General features: G+C 52.2%; 1 protein-coding gene across 1 annotated transcript; it reads right to left on the bottom strand.

Annotated features, from left to right (window-relative positions):
• Window positions 1–421: 421 nt before the first annotated feature.
• Window positions 422–16,838, bottom strand: Wdr4 (WD repeat domain 4). The gene is made up of 11 exons (XM_036167018.1): window positions 16,426–16,838; window positions 15,123–15,191; window positions 14,354–14,497; window positions 8,401–8,557; window positions 7,681–7,793; window positions 5,659–5,719; window positions 5,076–5,174; window positions 4,282–4,346; window positions 3,242–3,425; window positions 2,643–2,712; window positions 422–1,274 (listed from the first exon to the last, which is right to left on the bottom strand). Exons 1-11 carry the CDS (start codon window positions 16,620–16,622, stop codon window positions 1,084–1,086), a joined length of 1,350 nt encoding a protein of 449 aa, XP_036022911.1. The 5' UTR covers window positions 16,623–16,838; the 3' UTR covers window positions 422–1,083.
• Window positions 16,839–16,880: the final 42 nt, after the last annotated feature.

Genomic DNA, 16,880 nt, shown 5'->3' with positions numbered 1-16,880 from the left:
AAGGCAGCATAGCTGCAGGTGCCCACATGGTGGCCCGAGAATGACACTGAGTGTCTTCCTCTAGTGCTCTCCACCTAGAGACAGACCTCCTGAGGAGCCCGAAAGGTCACCCTTTAGGCTAGGCTGACTGGCCAGAAAGCTCCTGTGTCCTGCCTTGGTCTGCAACTCCAGTATTAGGGTTACAGGTGTGCTGTATGGATGGATGGGTACTTGAACTCAAGTCTTCTGTTTTCACAGCTGCTCTTGCTCATCATCCCCCCAGGCCAGGACTGTTTCTGCTGCAGCTGGTCTGGAACATCTCATGGAAAGTAGGCAGAACTGGGTGACACCTCTAATTACCATGAGCCATGTCATCTGAGCAACATACACACACCGAATGTCATAAGACCAGCTATGGAGGCCGCTGCTGAACATTCCAGAAAGCTATGCAAAGTTTGTCTTTATTGATGCTGTGTTCAGTTGAGTCCCTGCTGTTCTGCAGTGTGTGCAGAGTTCAAATCAAAGCAATGGACCCACAATATCACCAGTGATTCCCTGTAAAACAAGGCCTGGCCAAGGTCCCGTCCCATACGCCCTGAAGCCAGGTCTGCTCCAGCACCAATGCCATGCCTGCTTCCCTGGCATGTACAATGTACATGCAGCTCTGCTCGGCCCAGACTGAGCTCCTCACCATGTGTGGCTCTGTGAGTACAGAGCACCAGCACCAGCTGAATCTGCCCCACAACGTCAAGCAGCCACATGTGAGCCCACAGCAATGGCATGGAGGCAGGTCCTGCCCACAGGCCTCCCTGGAGACAGCATTGTGGGCACGGACAGACGGACGTGGTGCTGCAGGTCAGTGTCTCCTTCAATGTGAAGGTGCTTCCACACCGCTATGGAGTAGAATCATTAGCTAGGCTAACATACCGCATGTCTTCCCTTGTAACCAGGAGGCACGGACAACCAGGAGGCTGAAATAGACCATGGTGGCTAGTGGTGGGGACTGAGCTGCCATGGTCTCCCTCCTTATGGATGAGCCAGGCAGGAGAGAGAAGAGAGTGGCCCATGAGGCCTCAGGGCTGAGAGCTGCTGCCAAGCTCAAGGTCAGCAACTAAGGGCTGACTGCCCTGGGCACACCCTCTTGGTCTGTTCTGGGGACCCTGGGAGGGGGCTCCTCTGTCGCTTCTTCTTCAGCTGCTGCTGCAGTCTCTCCTCCTTTTTCTTCAGATAGGAAGTCATGTTGTCAAAGGTGGCCTTATAAAGGCTGCGGAAGCCATCATCTGCACCAACAGAGCCTAGGACAAGCACAGAGGCCAGATGAAGTGACTTGGAAGATGGCCCAGCACTATTTCTTCACAGGATGGTCTTCGGAATTCTAACTCCCTGACACCTCGGACCTTGAGGAGGCTCACGTGACCCTAACACCTGGGACCCATATTTGGGCTGGACCACAGACTGGGGAAGGGAAGGGGTAGAGGTGGGGAATAGGGACAAGGTTCTTGTCTGCTCCTTCCTGTTCACTGACAAAGCCAGCTGCAGGTCCTGAACAGGGCGTAGCACACAAGTGAGGCCTGAGTCCTCTAACCACCTACTGAGCAGAGATGGACCCTGCCCCAGGGGAACCAGAGACCAGCCAGTGTCGGTCAACACCAGAGGATGGGTAGGCAGCCTACAGAGCCCACAGGAACGACAGCAGGGTGTGGATCTGGGTGGTGACAGCATGCAGACTTCCTTGTTAATCTAATGTGCTACTGGCACAGCCCCTCAGCCAGTCTTACCCTAGGGAGGCACACCCCAAGGGCAGTCAGCATGAGAGACTGCCCATGTCACTCTACTTGCAGATGCGTGTGGTCCCCTGGCCTCTAGCAGCCAAGGCCACTGCTCAGGACACTCTGGCTAGTGTGGTTCTTAGAAGTGAGCCAGCCTCTGGCCTGAGCCTGCACCAGGTAACCCTCCACAGAAGCATACTGAGCAAGGCCCCACAACCCAGAGGGCAGCCCAGGCTGAGAATGGGGAACTACAGTGAGAGGCCAGCAGGAAGGTGCCAGCCGCCAACCCTGACAGCCTGAGCTTCATCCCCCGTGAAAAGACGCTAAAGAGGTTGTCTCCAAGGCACAATGATTACACTTAAAAAGCTAGTCAGGAGTTCCTAGGGTGACCAGCCCAGGTCCACCCTGAAGGACTAATGCAGATGCAGGCTGGGCCAGAGGCCATAAACCTTTGCCCACTTTTTGTCAACTCAACAGAAGGGACTCTTAACTGAGACAGTGCCCTACTAGACTGCCCTGTGGTGAGTGAGCCTGCGGGCTTCAGAGGGCGTTTGGATCACAGATGGTGTGAACAGCCCTGAAAGCGAGTTTCAAATTGGATCCTGTAGACTTTAGGAACCCTAACTTGTAAGGAGAATTTTCGGGTGATACTTGTTTCATAAAGGACTGGCTCTTTTATGGGTGCTCCTGCCTGAGTGAGCACTCTGTCCAGTAACTACAACAGCGGACACCTGGAAGCTCCAGCCCTCAGTGACTTCGGAGGTCACTGCTCCAACCTCACGCCCTCAGTTGTTTCTCCCTGCAGCTGCGGCAGTGCTCCTTCCTGTTAGCATGGTAACCAGCCTGCAGCTGCTCTGTGTCTCAGCTGCATTACAGACCTAACAGAGTTCTCACCTTCCAGCATTGCCCAGCTCTCACGGAGATGGCTGCAGAGTCTCTGGGACACAGCACCTTCAGGAACAGCCTGCAGGTGACAAGCAGGGTCAGGACCAGAGCCCAGAGACGGCAGGCAGAGGCCTGGCAGGGCCCGTCCTCATGCACAGGCTCCCTCTCTCTAAGGCTAGTCCTATAAAAGCACATGAAGCTGCAGCTGGCCCAGAGCCCCCGGTGCTGTCCCACCTCACCCACAGCCCCATGGGACTGGCAGGGATGTCCCCACACTGCTGCTTCCACCCCACCAGTACTCAGCACAGCCCCTGGCACAGGGCCTGCACACAGGAGCGCACACCCACACCAGGCCTAGTGCTGGCTTCACCAGTGTGGGATGGGCTGTCAGATAAGGCTCCATCACTAATGGCAAATGAACTCCCCCACACAAGGGAACCACTACCCCAACCAGGGCAGGGACAAGCTGACCAGCACTCAGTCACAGCTGCCTCAGGGTACAGCCTTCAGCCCTAGATGTGATCAAACTGAACGGTCCAAGGCTGTCACAGCTGCCACCCCTCACCCACACAGCAGGCTCAGAACATGGAGATGCTGCATACTCTCACCTGCCACTGGCCACCCACAGGCCTCCAGAGCACCAGGGGAGTGTCACAACAGTCCTGCAGAACCCACAGCCCCTGAGTCTCCTCAAACACGACATCCCACACTCGATGAGGGAAAGTCAGCTTCTGTCTGAACACCAGCTGCTGTCTGTTGGCATCAAGCTGGAAGATGAAGACCACAGGAACGCTTTCCAGGAGAGAGAGACTGGTCACCACTGCAACTACAGGCTCATGGTCACATTCTACAAAACACAACTTAGCACCAGGCCTGCCTCGACCACCCTGAAGACCACTCAAACCCTGGGAGATGGCACGTTTGCTGTCTTGAGTTCCGGGGCAACTTGTTTTACAGTGAGACTGACCAATACAGGACAAAGAGTAAAACGGTCACTCCGTCCTAATTCGATAGACCAGCGTTCTCAACCTGGGTGGGGCGTGACCCCTCTAGGGGTTAAACGACCCTCTCACAGGGGGTGCCTAAGACCAACGGAAAACAGGTATTTATTTACATTATGATTTGTAACAGTAGCAAAATTATAGTTATGAAGTAGTAATGAAAGTAACTTTATGATGGTGGGCGGGAGTGTGTGTGGGGTGGGGTGGTGTCACCACAACGTGACAGAGGGTTCCGGCACTGGTCTAGAGGAGGCCAGCCTCTGATACGCTTCTCTCCCTTCTCCAGACCTGTATTCTCATGTCTAAGGAGAGCTAGCCTAGGAGAAAATGCAGAGCACCCGAGATCTCCCCTGGCACCGAGAAAGGGGAGAAGGACCCCTCAGTTACAGCCTGCCCCTCAATCTGCCCATGGCATCGATTCTCAGGCAGCTTCCAGCAGATTCAGTTCTGAGTGGAAGTGGCCTGGAACCCCCTGCAACTGTTCCGTCACACACGAGCTCCCAGTTAAAGTAAGCCAATTAAGTAGAAGGGGCAATGAGAGGACCCCAGCCCCCTCCCTGAAAAGTACTCGGCAGCGCTAACGCTGCCCGTGTTTCCATCATTTGAAGACAGGCACAGGCCGCTGACAGTGAAACGTGTTGTCTTACCACTCACACAGAAGCACCACACAGCTCTCTTGTCCCCAGAATGCAATCCTGGATGCGGCCAACCCCTGCAAGAAAAAGCAGCTGCTTAGTCAGGCTCTGCTGCCAGGTCACCTATGCCCGTCTCAGGTCACTAGAGGGGAAGGCAACAGGCGCCATAGTTCCCTCAATGCCAACGCAGGGCAAAGAGGACCCAGGAACATTCTGGAGTCAGTAGGAGGGGAGCAGCTGCCAGCCCTGTCCTCACATGACTCTCTTTGCAGGCCTGTGATCAGCCTCCAAAGCAACAGAACAGTGGGGAAGAGGAACTGTAATCAAGAGATGACTGGCCTATGTGCTTCCCAGGACAGGAGGTGACACACCCAGAAGCTTTCTAGGAAAAAAGCACCTGCTGCTCTTTGGCAGGCCTAGCAAAGGGCAGACACCACGCCACCCAATTTTAAGACAGCTGAGCAACCTGGGAACATCCTTGATGCCAGAAAAAGCATGGGTGCAGCAGGTGCCAAGAGGCACTCCATGGGCACAGAGAATGCTGGGTGCCCCCACACTGACGAAACACAGGTAAGGCTATCTGCCAACATCATTTTTTCATGTCCACATATGCCTGGAGGCCCTCTCTGAGTCAGCCTCTGTATCTATATACAAGGTGAGATGTGATCAGGCATCTTCAAAACTGGAAATCCTGGGTGTGCTTCTGCCAAGCTGGAAGAAGTCAGACTGACAGAGGATTCCCCACAAGCAGAGCGATGGGAGGTGCCTGGCAAGTACTCTAGCACCAGAGATGAGCACGGAGTTACCTTGTGGCCTTGATGCTCTGCAGGCTCCTGCAGGCTGGCCAGGTCACAGCACTGCAGCTGGCGGCCACTTCTGTACTCCCAGAGTCGCAGGGTGCCATCCTGTGCACGGACAGAAGGGTTAGCATGGGGCTCAAGAGACCTGCCCCAGAAGCAAGGAAGGGGAGGGGAAACACAGGACACCCAGCATGGCTGGGTGTGGCCAGCATCCCCACTGACATCTAGCGCTCCCTTATCTCCCTGTAAAGTACCGTGAGCTAACCAATGGAGCACTGAGGAAAGCTGCTATGAAGACAGGCCAATCAAGACACGCTGCCCATGGCACAGCGGACCAAAGAACCAAGATGGTCAGACTCCCCTGCTAAACAAAGTCCATTTAGACTGCTTGCTGTGCTGGGTGCAGGCAGTCCAAAACACATGTGCACACAAACTATATACACAGCTGTGAAGAAAGGGCCACTCCAAGAGCCAGGAAGAAGCTCCCTCTAGTGGCCACCACTGACATACTTGGTACCCTAGCTGGGGACAAGAGGCTGGTGGCTATTCTCCTCCCAGCAGTGACCGCCCCAGCAAGCACAAAACTTACCCCAGAGGAGGAAAGCAGCAGCTCAGGATGACTGGGTACAACAAAGATGCGGCTCACAAACCTGTGGGCAGCGAAGAGAAGTCACCGGAACATGAGAGGGAGTCTCACCCTGCTCAGAAAAGGCAAACAATGCAGACCCGACCCATCCCAGCAGGTCTGAGGACATGGCTGGGTACTTTTGAGTCTCCAACATTACATCTGGACCAAGGGTGGCAGGGCCCGGTTCTGCTGGAGCGCTGCAGGACATGCAGCTCTTCACGGGGTGCTACCTCACTCTGCCCACACACCTGCCTCCATCCAAGATGCCTATGTTCAAGGTCACTACGACCCTCGGAGGCAGGGCACAGGGAGGAGGAAAACCACACTGATATGCAGTCAGAACAGACCCCAAGGGAACTAATTAGCTGTATGTGGCCAGTTCAGTACCAGTGCCCAAGGAACACAGACTTTTTTTTTTTTTTTTTTTTTTTGGCTTTTCAAGACAGGGTTTCTCTGTGTAGTTTTGGTATCTGCCCTGGAGCTCACTCTGTAGACCAGGCTGGCCTGGAACTCATAGAGATCCACCTGGCTCTGCCTCCCAAGTGCTGGGATTAAAGGTGTGCGCCACCGCTACCTGGCCTAGGAACCTAGACTTCCATCCACCATTCTCAACCATGGCCTCTAACTGCACAGGACAGGGACAACCACTCTGCACCCACACTGCCAGAAGTGCACCTGAGTAAGCTGGCTCTCAAGGAATCCCACCCCTACTCTGCAGTCCTCTGGCTATGAACAAGGCCCCAGCACCTGCCACAAAGCAAGGCTGCTCTTCTACCAGCTCTTAACAGAGACCTCAAGCCATCATTCACAAGACCCAGGACTCCTATGACATGTTGGCCCAGATGGCTCCCTTCATCCCCATCACCCACCACACCAATACCAAGCCACTACCCTGCCCCAGGCCTGGCCTGCAGCTGGCTTTTGACCAACAGCTGCCATCTCTTAGGGTTCCTAGGTCTAGTCTTAGGTCATCCAAGAGGAATAATCTGTGAGGATTCTACAGGACCAAGTCACCCCAAGTTCTCAGCAGGTAAGCGGGAACTAGTCTCCACAAGCCTGAACTGAACAGAACCATCATATAAAAGGCTACAGAAGGGTTCCACCTCTGGCACTGCAGAAATCCAAAAGGCTAACAGGAACTAACTGTTCACACTGATGTCACAGTACTCAAGTGACAGATTCCTGTAGAGGGTAGAGAGGGGAAAGCCCCCAAGGAAGCAGGCAGCATCAAGCAGAAAGTGAGGAAGAGGAGCAGAGGGCTGCCTCCCAAGCACCATTCCTGTCCCAAGAATCAACACCTGTCAAGATCCTGAGTTGGGTGGAGGCTCAGCAGAACTCACCGTGACAAGGACATGACTGAGGATGACAAAACTCAAGACCTGGAGGATGGGACAATTAGAAGCCCGACTAAGCTATGGTAAGGTTCGAGCTGAGTGATACCAGCCTTCTCTCCAGGGCGAACTTCTACATCCCACTCAAGAAACTAAGAAGCATGGTTGCTCAGAACTGAATTTAAGTCCTTCAGGTTTCCCACTGTCTGCAATAACGCCCTTCCCGTTCTGAACAGCACACCATTCATCAATGCCAGGAGAGCACAGGCAGAGACAGATCCTGGGGGTCCAGTCACTTAACTCCCAACAGCCCAAGTGTCTAAAGAATGTCCTCAGTCTCCCCCCGACGACTATCTGCAACCAGGCCCTGGTCACCAGGCCCAGAAAGAGTTTTCAATGTGAGATTGTAGAAATGGGCTGAGGACAACAGCCCAGGAGATAAGCCCACAGCAACTGCGTCACATAGCCTACAGACCTAGATGTCTGCAGCTGTCACACCTGAGGGAGCCATGGACCTCGTAGGGCCTTCTGAGCCCAAGTAGCTCTTAGCATGGAGCTCCTACCATCTACCAACAGCCACCACAGTCCTGACCCACCCTCATCCATTAGACCCAGACTTCCCTGACCGAGGAGGAGACAGGACTGCACTTACTCTGTGTGTCCCAGGCAGAAAGCCTCGATGCTGTGCGGAGCAGCAGCCCAGCTGACCCGGATCTTCTCATCCCGGTCCGCAGTGAGCACAAATTGGTCATCAGGACTCACAGCCTACATCACCAGGGGTCAGTAGAAGAAGAACCACTCACTGGGTGGCCTTGCAAAACCCCATGAGACTGCTTTGATCTTGAAGGCCTCTTTCAGGACAGCTTGGAAGAGCAATGGGAATTGGCGGGGGACAGCGGGTTCCCAACAGTGCCCAGTTCACATTTCTCAGCTTAAATGAGGGCCAGAGCCACACTTCTACACACGGAGACAACCCAATGCCACTCAGCCATACCTGCCGCACTCTTCTCATCCTCCACACTGTACAGCAGCAGCCAGAGTCATGCCAAGCACTGCACACGGCCCTTGGTTCCACCCCACCCCAGTCTATCCCAGTTCTACAGGCTGGAGGCCCTGGCTAAACCCTAGGAGGAGAAAGAGGGAGAGACTACCAGCCAGGCTATGACAAGATACAAGGTTGTTATATTGTGTCTTGTTATACACCTCCTACACTGCCTGGAATGGGGTCTGGTCCACTTCACCTGTCAAAGCCATTCCAAAGTCTCCTGCTCTGGAAGAGCCCCATGTTTCTTCCCTCTGTCCTTGACTCCACACTGGCCCCTCTCAAGCCCGGGTTGGAGCAGACAGTGTTGTGTGTGTGTGTCCAACATACCACATCTAGCAGCATGGAGAGATGCCCAAGTTCCAGCCTGCCACATCCATCAGGCTCCAGCACTGAGAAGGAGTAGACATCTCCAGACTTGTCAGCCACCAAGACCCGTTCCTCCGAGGCTGTGAAAGTCAGGGCAGTGCACCTCCGCACCACAGTCCTGCAGAACCAGAGAGGTGAGCTGATTACTGTCCAAAGTCAGCACAGGCCCTCCATAGACCCTCAAGCCAGACAGATGGTTCCCAATTTAAGATGGCTTGACCTAAAATACTTTGACTTTACCATAGATAGTGCAAAGGTGTTCCCACACCCCCAGCTCTCACTTGTAGTAATCACTTAACTCCAAGTAATCGGTGGGACTATAAAGCAGGCCTTCTCTTACAAGGCTTTGCTCAGCTGTGGTTCTGATCACACCTGAAAGGTGAGGCTAGTCTCAGATGCTCCACAGGTCTGGGGTGGTCAATTCCTTTTTTGTTTTAAGATTTCATTTTATTATTATGTGTATGAGTGTTTTACTTGCACATATGTCTGTGCCCACACATTCATGGTACCCTCAGAAGCCAGAAGAGGGTGTCAGATCTCCTGTTACTGGAGCTACAGACTGTTGAGTCACCATGTGGGTGCTGGGAACTGAACCCGGGTTCTCTGGAAGAGCAGAGCCAGGCAGATCTCTGAGTTTGAGGCCAGTGAGTTTCAGGACAGCCAGGGCTACACAGAGAAACCCTATCTCAAAAAAAAACCCCAAAATGTAAAAATAAAAAAGGCAGGCAGGCATGCTGGCAAGCACCTATAATCCCAGCACCCTGGAGGCTAAGAAAGAGGGACCGAGAATTCCAGGCCTGTCTCATGAGTACTTACTGCAAAACACCTCCAGCTATGCTGTACATCTGAAAAGCTCATAATAAAATGCTGGGGAATTGTTCCCTACCCCAGAACCGTTGTTGTTCAGGTGAGGAGACAAGGTCCAGCCATGCTACAAAGCATATGCTCTCTGGAGTCAAGCCCTTGAGTCTCCCCACCCTGCAGGACCTACCTAAACCACCACCCCCTGACCCATCCCACCATCTGTGACTCTGCTGCTAGGCCTGTGCCCTAGAGTCAGGAAGCCCACAGGTACTATCAGGCTGTCGTGTCCCTCACAGAGCAGTGTGGCCACAGGCAATACAGAGCAGCCATGGGACAACCTGATCCCCAGTAGACAGTACAGGGACAGTGTGGTGCACCACCTCAGTCTGTCAAATTCAACCCATACACTCACAGCAGCAGGCTGGCCATAGGTGGGCCTGACCCAGAACCTGAAGCGTGAGGATAGTGTTCCACACAGCCAAGAAGAAAAGGAAGGACTAGGCTGCAAGGCTGCTCCTCCTGTACAAGGCTGTGCAGCTGCAGAGGGGTACAATGGAGAACAAGAGACAACTTCTGGGGCCAATGACTCCAAACAAAGGCCTGAAACTGTGCTAATAGCTTAATGAGCGACTGTAGCAAGCCCAGGCTCTGCACAGCAGTCCAGACAGACCACCAACGGTAGGCAATACACGAGGACTCCAGGAGCCCACATGCCGCAGAACCAGATTCCTGTAGGAGCCCTCCCACGGCCACCGCTGTTACACAGCTCCAGGCAGAAATGTCCATGCCGTAACACCAGCCGCAGACTGTACCACGGAGGCAACACCGGGAAGGAAGGTGTCTGCTGTGGGTAGGTAGCAAGCTTGGAATTCAGGCCCAAGTCCGGTCGGTCACCAGACAAGACAGTGTGCAGGACAGGGCACTCCAGAACTGAGGCTAGACTGATCCCTAGACTATGTCATGGCAGGTGCTGGACACTTCCCTAATCTTCTGGTCTCAGGGTTTGTAGTCAAGAACCCCACAGAACAGTGAGTACTCTCCTATCTAGTGGGTTCCAGGAGAGGGGGAACAAGCTGGTCTCTCCCAAAGCATCTCACTGCTGAACCCAGAAGCTCCCATTTACATAGGACACTGTCCTAAGCCAGCCTTCAGAGCCATGCTGCTCAGGTCCTGCCAGGTCCCACAGGTCCCAAGTGTCATGACTGTCTGGCCAGAGCTGTGCCATACTCACATCCCCAGCAGAGTGAACTCAGCCTCTCTCTGCTTCTACTGCTCTCTGCAGAGCACTTGCTAGAATGGTGCGACTTCACACGCAAGATTTTCCATTCATAAAAACCACACGTCAAAACTAAAGGTTCCATCTGCCCCTCTGCCTTTAGCAACTGCTGGAACAGGTTGCATGTCAGGGGTATAAAGGACGCTGCTCAAGGGAGCTGGTTCATTAGATCCCAAGGAGATCTGTGCCCACAAAGTAAAAAGCCACTGGACTGTGAAATGTGACAGCCTCCAGTGTGAAGTGAGCACCCCCAACTCCCACATGCCTCCTGCCATCTTGATCAAACTACCTCCCATACTCTCTTCTCTTCCTCACGCTCATCCCCCACAAACCCTGCTGTACCACCTGACAGAAAAGGCAGGACTTTACCTTGTCCTACTAATTTCATGAACCCATAACTCCAAAGGAGTTTTCTCCAATTTTGATTTTTCTGAAGAGCTCTTACAACTCAGGAGAAAAATCTGGAAAGTACTTCCACTGCTGTAGGAAGCTGCACTGCCCTGCTGTAGGAAGCTGCACTGCCTTATAGGTGGTGAGATGAGTGGATAAGAGATCTATCAGAGATCAAAGATTTGAGTATTATGGCATAATGAGAAAACACATGGAAAACAGCCCAGCTGTTAAAGAGAACTTGCTGCTCTTGCAGAGGACCTGGGTTTTCACATGGATAGCTCACAATCATTTGTACTCCAGTTCCAAGGGATCCCACATCCTCTTTTGGCCTCTACAGGCACCATGCATGCACTCAAAGTACATATAGACCAGCAGGCGCGCGCACACACACAAAAATAAAAGTATTTTCAAAAAAATTCTTACACTGGGGGAGATGGAATCCAACGCTTTACACATGCCAATGACGCACACATCAGCCCTAAGAGACACTTTTAAAGCAGGGGAACACAGACACAGCACCTTAGGAAGGCACTCTGGGACTGCAAATCTAAATGAAGTACAGCCCTTTTACCTGCAAATACTTTGGTAACGTCTACACATTTACTCACAGATACAAACATTACATCTGTTTGTCCACTGAAATGCTTCTGAAGTAAGAATGTAAGAGAAAAACGTTTATTAACAGAGGGACATTAGGAACGTTACTGTGGGCTACCCAGTGGAACTCAATACAGCCACAGCAGCTCCCAGGATGCTACCTCTCCATGCCTGCAGCCTGCACTACCAGATGCCACCTTCTGGGCCACAGCAACTACATCTCATTCTCCCACCTTCATCCTAGAAGGCACCTGAGTCTCCTTGTCTTGTCCCCTAGCTGTGTTATTGGCCTGCTGACGCATCTAAAAGGGAGGGTCAGTGGGCTATCTGAGCCTACATCTCCTGCTCCAAGTGCAGTCCACAGCCCAGAAGCACTACAACCACGTAAGATATCTATCTGAATTGTACACTAGGGGCTGAGGGTACAGGCCAGCAGGGGAACATGTTCTGAGCATGACAGGCTCTATCCACAGCACCTAACAGATCACAGATCATCCCATCCAAGGCCGGCACATTAGAGCCTGTGCTGCCATGGTGACCAGATGATTCTTATGCCCACATCTACACAGCCAGAGTCATTATTCTACAGAAGGGTCACCACTACGCTCTATCAAAATCTTGTGTGCATATGTGTGGGTTCCTGTGTGTGAATTTAAGTCACTGTGTTTGAGGTTAGCTTGCCTGGACTTGCCTCCATCTTGCTGGAGGAGTGCTGTGATTACAGATGCTTTTCCTCTATGTCCAGCCTTAAGTGGGTTCCCGGATGAAAGCACTTGTTAGATGACTTGAGTTCTATCCCAGGACCCCACAGCAGAAGGAGAAATAACCTAAGTACATATAGGCAAACATATGTAGATACACACGCTCATGTGCACCACACACCAACACACATAAATAAGTAAATTTTAAAAAGAAAGCCAATTCCTGCCGGTGAATCATCTCCGTCTGTGGGAGGGCCTGAGGCAGCCTGGCACATGAGTGTCCTTTTGTTTAATTTGTTCTGCTCTGTTTCTAAACAGTGCACATCTACTATCCATCTGAGAAGCAAAAGCACACACACTGCCCTCTAAAGACAGGCAGTGATGCAGGCCTCATTTTTAAGCTGATGGGAAGAGGGCAGAATGATGTTCTTGCTTTTTGTTTTTGTTTTGTTTGAGACAGGGTTTCTCAGTACAGCCCTGACTATCCTGGAACTCACTCTGTAGACCAGGCTGGCCTTGAACTCACAGAGATCCACCTTCCTCTGTCTCCCACCTTGCATGTTCTTGCTTTTGAAGCCACCTAGAATCCAGTTTATTTCACTCATCTCTTAGAAAATGGAATGAACTAAAAATGTAATCGCTCAGCTGAAGTGCCTCAACATCAGTGGTTCAAATGCGGCTCCTGCAGCTTACCTGACTGGGTGAATGCACAGGTTCCCTCACGCTCCTATGCTTGAGCACTTCATGCACAGCAATGGTGTGGCTCCAGAAGTTATGGAACCTTCAAGAGATAGGGCCTAGCTGGCAGACATAAGGCCCCAGGGCAGACCTTGAGAGACACTGTCCAGCCCTGCTTTCTAAATCCTAACATACCAGTAGGTGAGTAAACAATTCTGTGAGCTCTGCCCACCATGCTTTTCCTGTCCCAGTCAACACATCCCCAACATTACCAGCACCATGCCTGTTATGATGGTGTGTCCCCAAAAATCCAGCCAGAATAAACCCGCCTTCCACTGAGCTGTTCCTATTGGGCAATTTGAAACAGCAACTAGAAAACTAAGAAAGTGAAGCACAGATCCACTAGCAGCGGGACACACACACACACAAGTGAGGCCTGGCTGACTCCACTCTATACGCTGATGCCACAGAAGAATCAGAGATTCGGGAGACCCAGATAATCTGCATTAGAAGGTTTTCGGAGCCAACAAAAATGTAATAATATAGGGTTGGGGATTTAGCTCAGTGGTAGAGCACTTGCCTAGCAAGCACAAGGCCCTGGTTCAATCCTCAGCTCAAAAAAAAAAAAAAAAAAGTAATATAGGTAGAGCGCAAGGCCCTGGGTTTGGTCCTCAGCTCCAAAAAAAAGTAATATGCCCTGCACTGTGTGTGCCACAGTGACATCCACCTCCATTCTTGGGAACAAGGTGGCACTGGGAAGAGCAGCATCTAGAGGAAACACAGTCACACAGTCTTCTCCTCCTCCTCAACATCACCAACATCTGCCCCTACCCCATAACCACAGGCCCATCTCTCTCCCTGCACCTTGCCTTCAGAAATGACAGTTACTGAGGAGTTTGAGGAGTAATGCAGAATATTTATGGAACTGCTGGAGAGAGGACCAGAATGCCCACCTATGCTCCTGCCCAGTTGTTCACCTCACCCTACATCTAGCCTGCCCTTTATCTTCTCCTCGGACACAAGAGGACGGACATACCCCACCACCTAGCTTACAAATGTGCACCACCACTTCTACTTACCCCAAGCCCTGCCACTCTCAGAGTGTGAGCTAACAGTCCTACCCATGCTGGGCAGGATGGCACGGTGTCACAGTGTCACAGAGTACCCACACTGCAGCCAGGGAGCATCTACACAGCCTGGCCCTGCCTTTCCCAGCTGAATGGCCTGAGACTGGCTCCTTACGCTCACACCACCCAATGTGGGAGAGCAGGCCCATGCCACCTTCACCACCTGCTGTCAGGGTTTAGTCGGTCAATACACGTGAAGCTCTGAAATCAGTGTCTCACACACAGCCTGTACTTCATGTTAGCTGCCTATTATAGTGGTTACTGTCACTACTGATAATGACATGCAAGTACAAGGAGTGCACAGAACATCTTAATAACCCAGCGTTAGCATTCCATACCTGACACTCAGACATTGCCATGGTTTTGTACGGAAAAGAATCAGACGCTTACTGTCATCGGTTAAAGCAAAATAGCTGCCAGACTTGGAGAAGGTGGACGCCAGGACGGTGTCACTGCCCTTGTCTGCGGGCTGTCCGTCCTCCCTGAAGAAGGGGAGACAGGAAGAAAGTTAGACCTCACCTGAGTTGTCAGCCTTGTCCAGTCCAACACAGTGAGGTAGAAGGTGATTGGCCAAACGGTTCATGTAGCCAGAGCATAACGACAGATTAGGGGAAGTTCAGGGAACAGCTCTAATTCTAGAAGCGTGAAACCTAACTCAACTGGATCTCTCTGCAAACGTACTAACATCCAGGGTAGGCTGGAAGGACGTGCAGCGATCACATGCCCTAACCCTCAAAAACAGGGACTAACCCAAGGCTAGAGGTAGGGACCAATAATATTAACAACAAACTGAGTCACAAGACCAAGCTACCACACAAAACCACACACTGCTGCATACCCTTCAATTAGCTAATTTCCCACCCCTGCCCTGAATGCATTTTTGAAATGGTCACTATTACTTTAAGGGACCAGCGACAAAAATGATTACTGAAGACACTAAAAATATTTGGGAAGGTTCTAAGTATTCTAAATTTAAAATTATTTCCATGTTTTTTTTCTGAAATGGAACTTAGCCTAGCCCCAACTAGGAAACAAGGACTTTAGCATCAGCAATTCCCTGGTCTCCCCATTCAAACCACAGGTGAACACGCTTCCCCACCATCTCACCCTTTATCTTCTGGCGCAGACTTCTTCTCTGCAGTGCTGCAGTCGTATGTGAAGATGCAGCCATCGTCACTAAAGGGGAGACACAGGAGTGGGGACTTATTAACACACAGGACTGTTTCATCGTCACTGACGTATGGCTCTTCTCCATGACAGAAATTAAGGACTGCCACCTGCTTAACCTCCTAGTAGGCTGCATCACAAACAGTCTGCATGGTTCTGCTCCCAATCAGTTCAGCCGGGCATGGCGGCGCATGCCTGGAAACAAAGTACTACTCTCCTTTCAGGCACCAAGCTGTTGATTCTAAGAAATTGTGTTCTGATGTTGTTTTCACCTGGGCTCTGCTCCCAAATTTAAAACAGCCTGAGGCTGTCCTTACATGGTTCAGAAACATGTCTCATCTACTAGGGAAAAAGACCCCATGAGCCCCAGGAGATTAGATTCAGGGTTCTTCTAGGAATCACCCACTTTCCCTATTATAAGCTCTGACCCTGCACCCAAGCACACTAAAGCATCTTGTACTAGTGACAGCCTATAACGTGGCTGCACCAAAGACTTTTCCAATTGAACACTGAACTGAAGAAAGAAAAGTCATTTTTTAAGTCTGAAACCTTGCTGGCCACTAGCATTCCCCCAAAGTCACAAACTGAGGAGCACTCCTAATTTTCAAATGTCAAAGTACCAAAACTAAATGAGAAAAGAAAAAGAAGCCAAAACGGACTGCCACTGATTCCTTGGGTTCCTGGGTCACAACTACTTGCTCAACACTCACTGATTTAAGAATCCTTTGGCCGAGTACTACGGATACATAAAGACGGAAATAACATAGAGCAAAATCAGTGGTGTGAAGGATCTCTAGGGAGATGCCCACTTCAGGCTGGGTTTGGGGGGTATCGGGTTAAAAACCTAAAAATCCTGAAGAGCAACTAGAGCTGGGCTGGTGGACACAGACGAGAGAGAGGAAGCACGTTCTGTGCTCAGTGAGAGCCAGCAGGGTTCGCCAATACATGACTCTCATCAGGGAGGTCCCAAGCAGGTCAGTCCCGTACACCAGGACCCGAAAAGTCTGGCTTACACGACACCCACGTGTCCCGGCCCTCCCGACGACGCGCAGGCGCCGCAGAGTCCGGAAGTGCTCCGACTCTGAACGGAAAGAGCGCCCCAGACCCGCCGTGCAGGTCGTGGGGAGCTGGGTCGGGGTGAGGGGACTCGGAGGACAGGGAACCCGGAAGGAGGCCTCACACGGGACAGCGGCGGTCCGACCCCGCCAGTGGGTCAGCCGCTCTCAGCCCGGGCCTCTTTTACCTGCTCGCAGTGGAGATGGCCAGGAACCGGCTGCCGCCCCGCACCACCAACGTCTGGCCGCACAGAGCCAGCCCCGCCGAGCTCGCCATGGGCTCGCCCGCGGCCTCGGCACACGTGCGGTGCACAGCGCCCTTCCTGCTGGCGCCGGCCAGTGACGTCACCCAGCGCCGCGCGAAGGGCGTGTCGGCCAGGAGCATGCGCACAAGGAGTGATCACCTTTGATCTGAGTACTCAGGGCGTTATTGCTGCAGAGGTCGGTCGTCACATGCTCCTGTGTGCCTTTTGTGTTGATTAGCTTTTCGGGCCGCCAGGTTAGATGGTTTTAGGGCTTCCTCTCGGACAGAGCCTGGTACCCAGTGGGTGCCGGTAAAAAGCTGCTGAATGGCGTCAGTACTGGATGGCCAGGCCCAGTATGTGGCCGTGTGTGTGCGCGCGCGTGTGGCTGTCTCAGTTCA

Source organism: Onychomys torridus, chromosome 18 (assembly GCF_903995425.1).
Source record: "Onychomys torridus chromosome 18, mOncTor1.1, whole genome shotgun sequence".
NCBI classification, from domain to species: Eukaryota; Metazoa; Chordata; class Mammalia; order Rodentia; family Cricetidae; genus Onychomys; species Onychomys torridus.
This window is presented reverse-complemented; position numbering and strand designations above follow the sequence as displayed.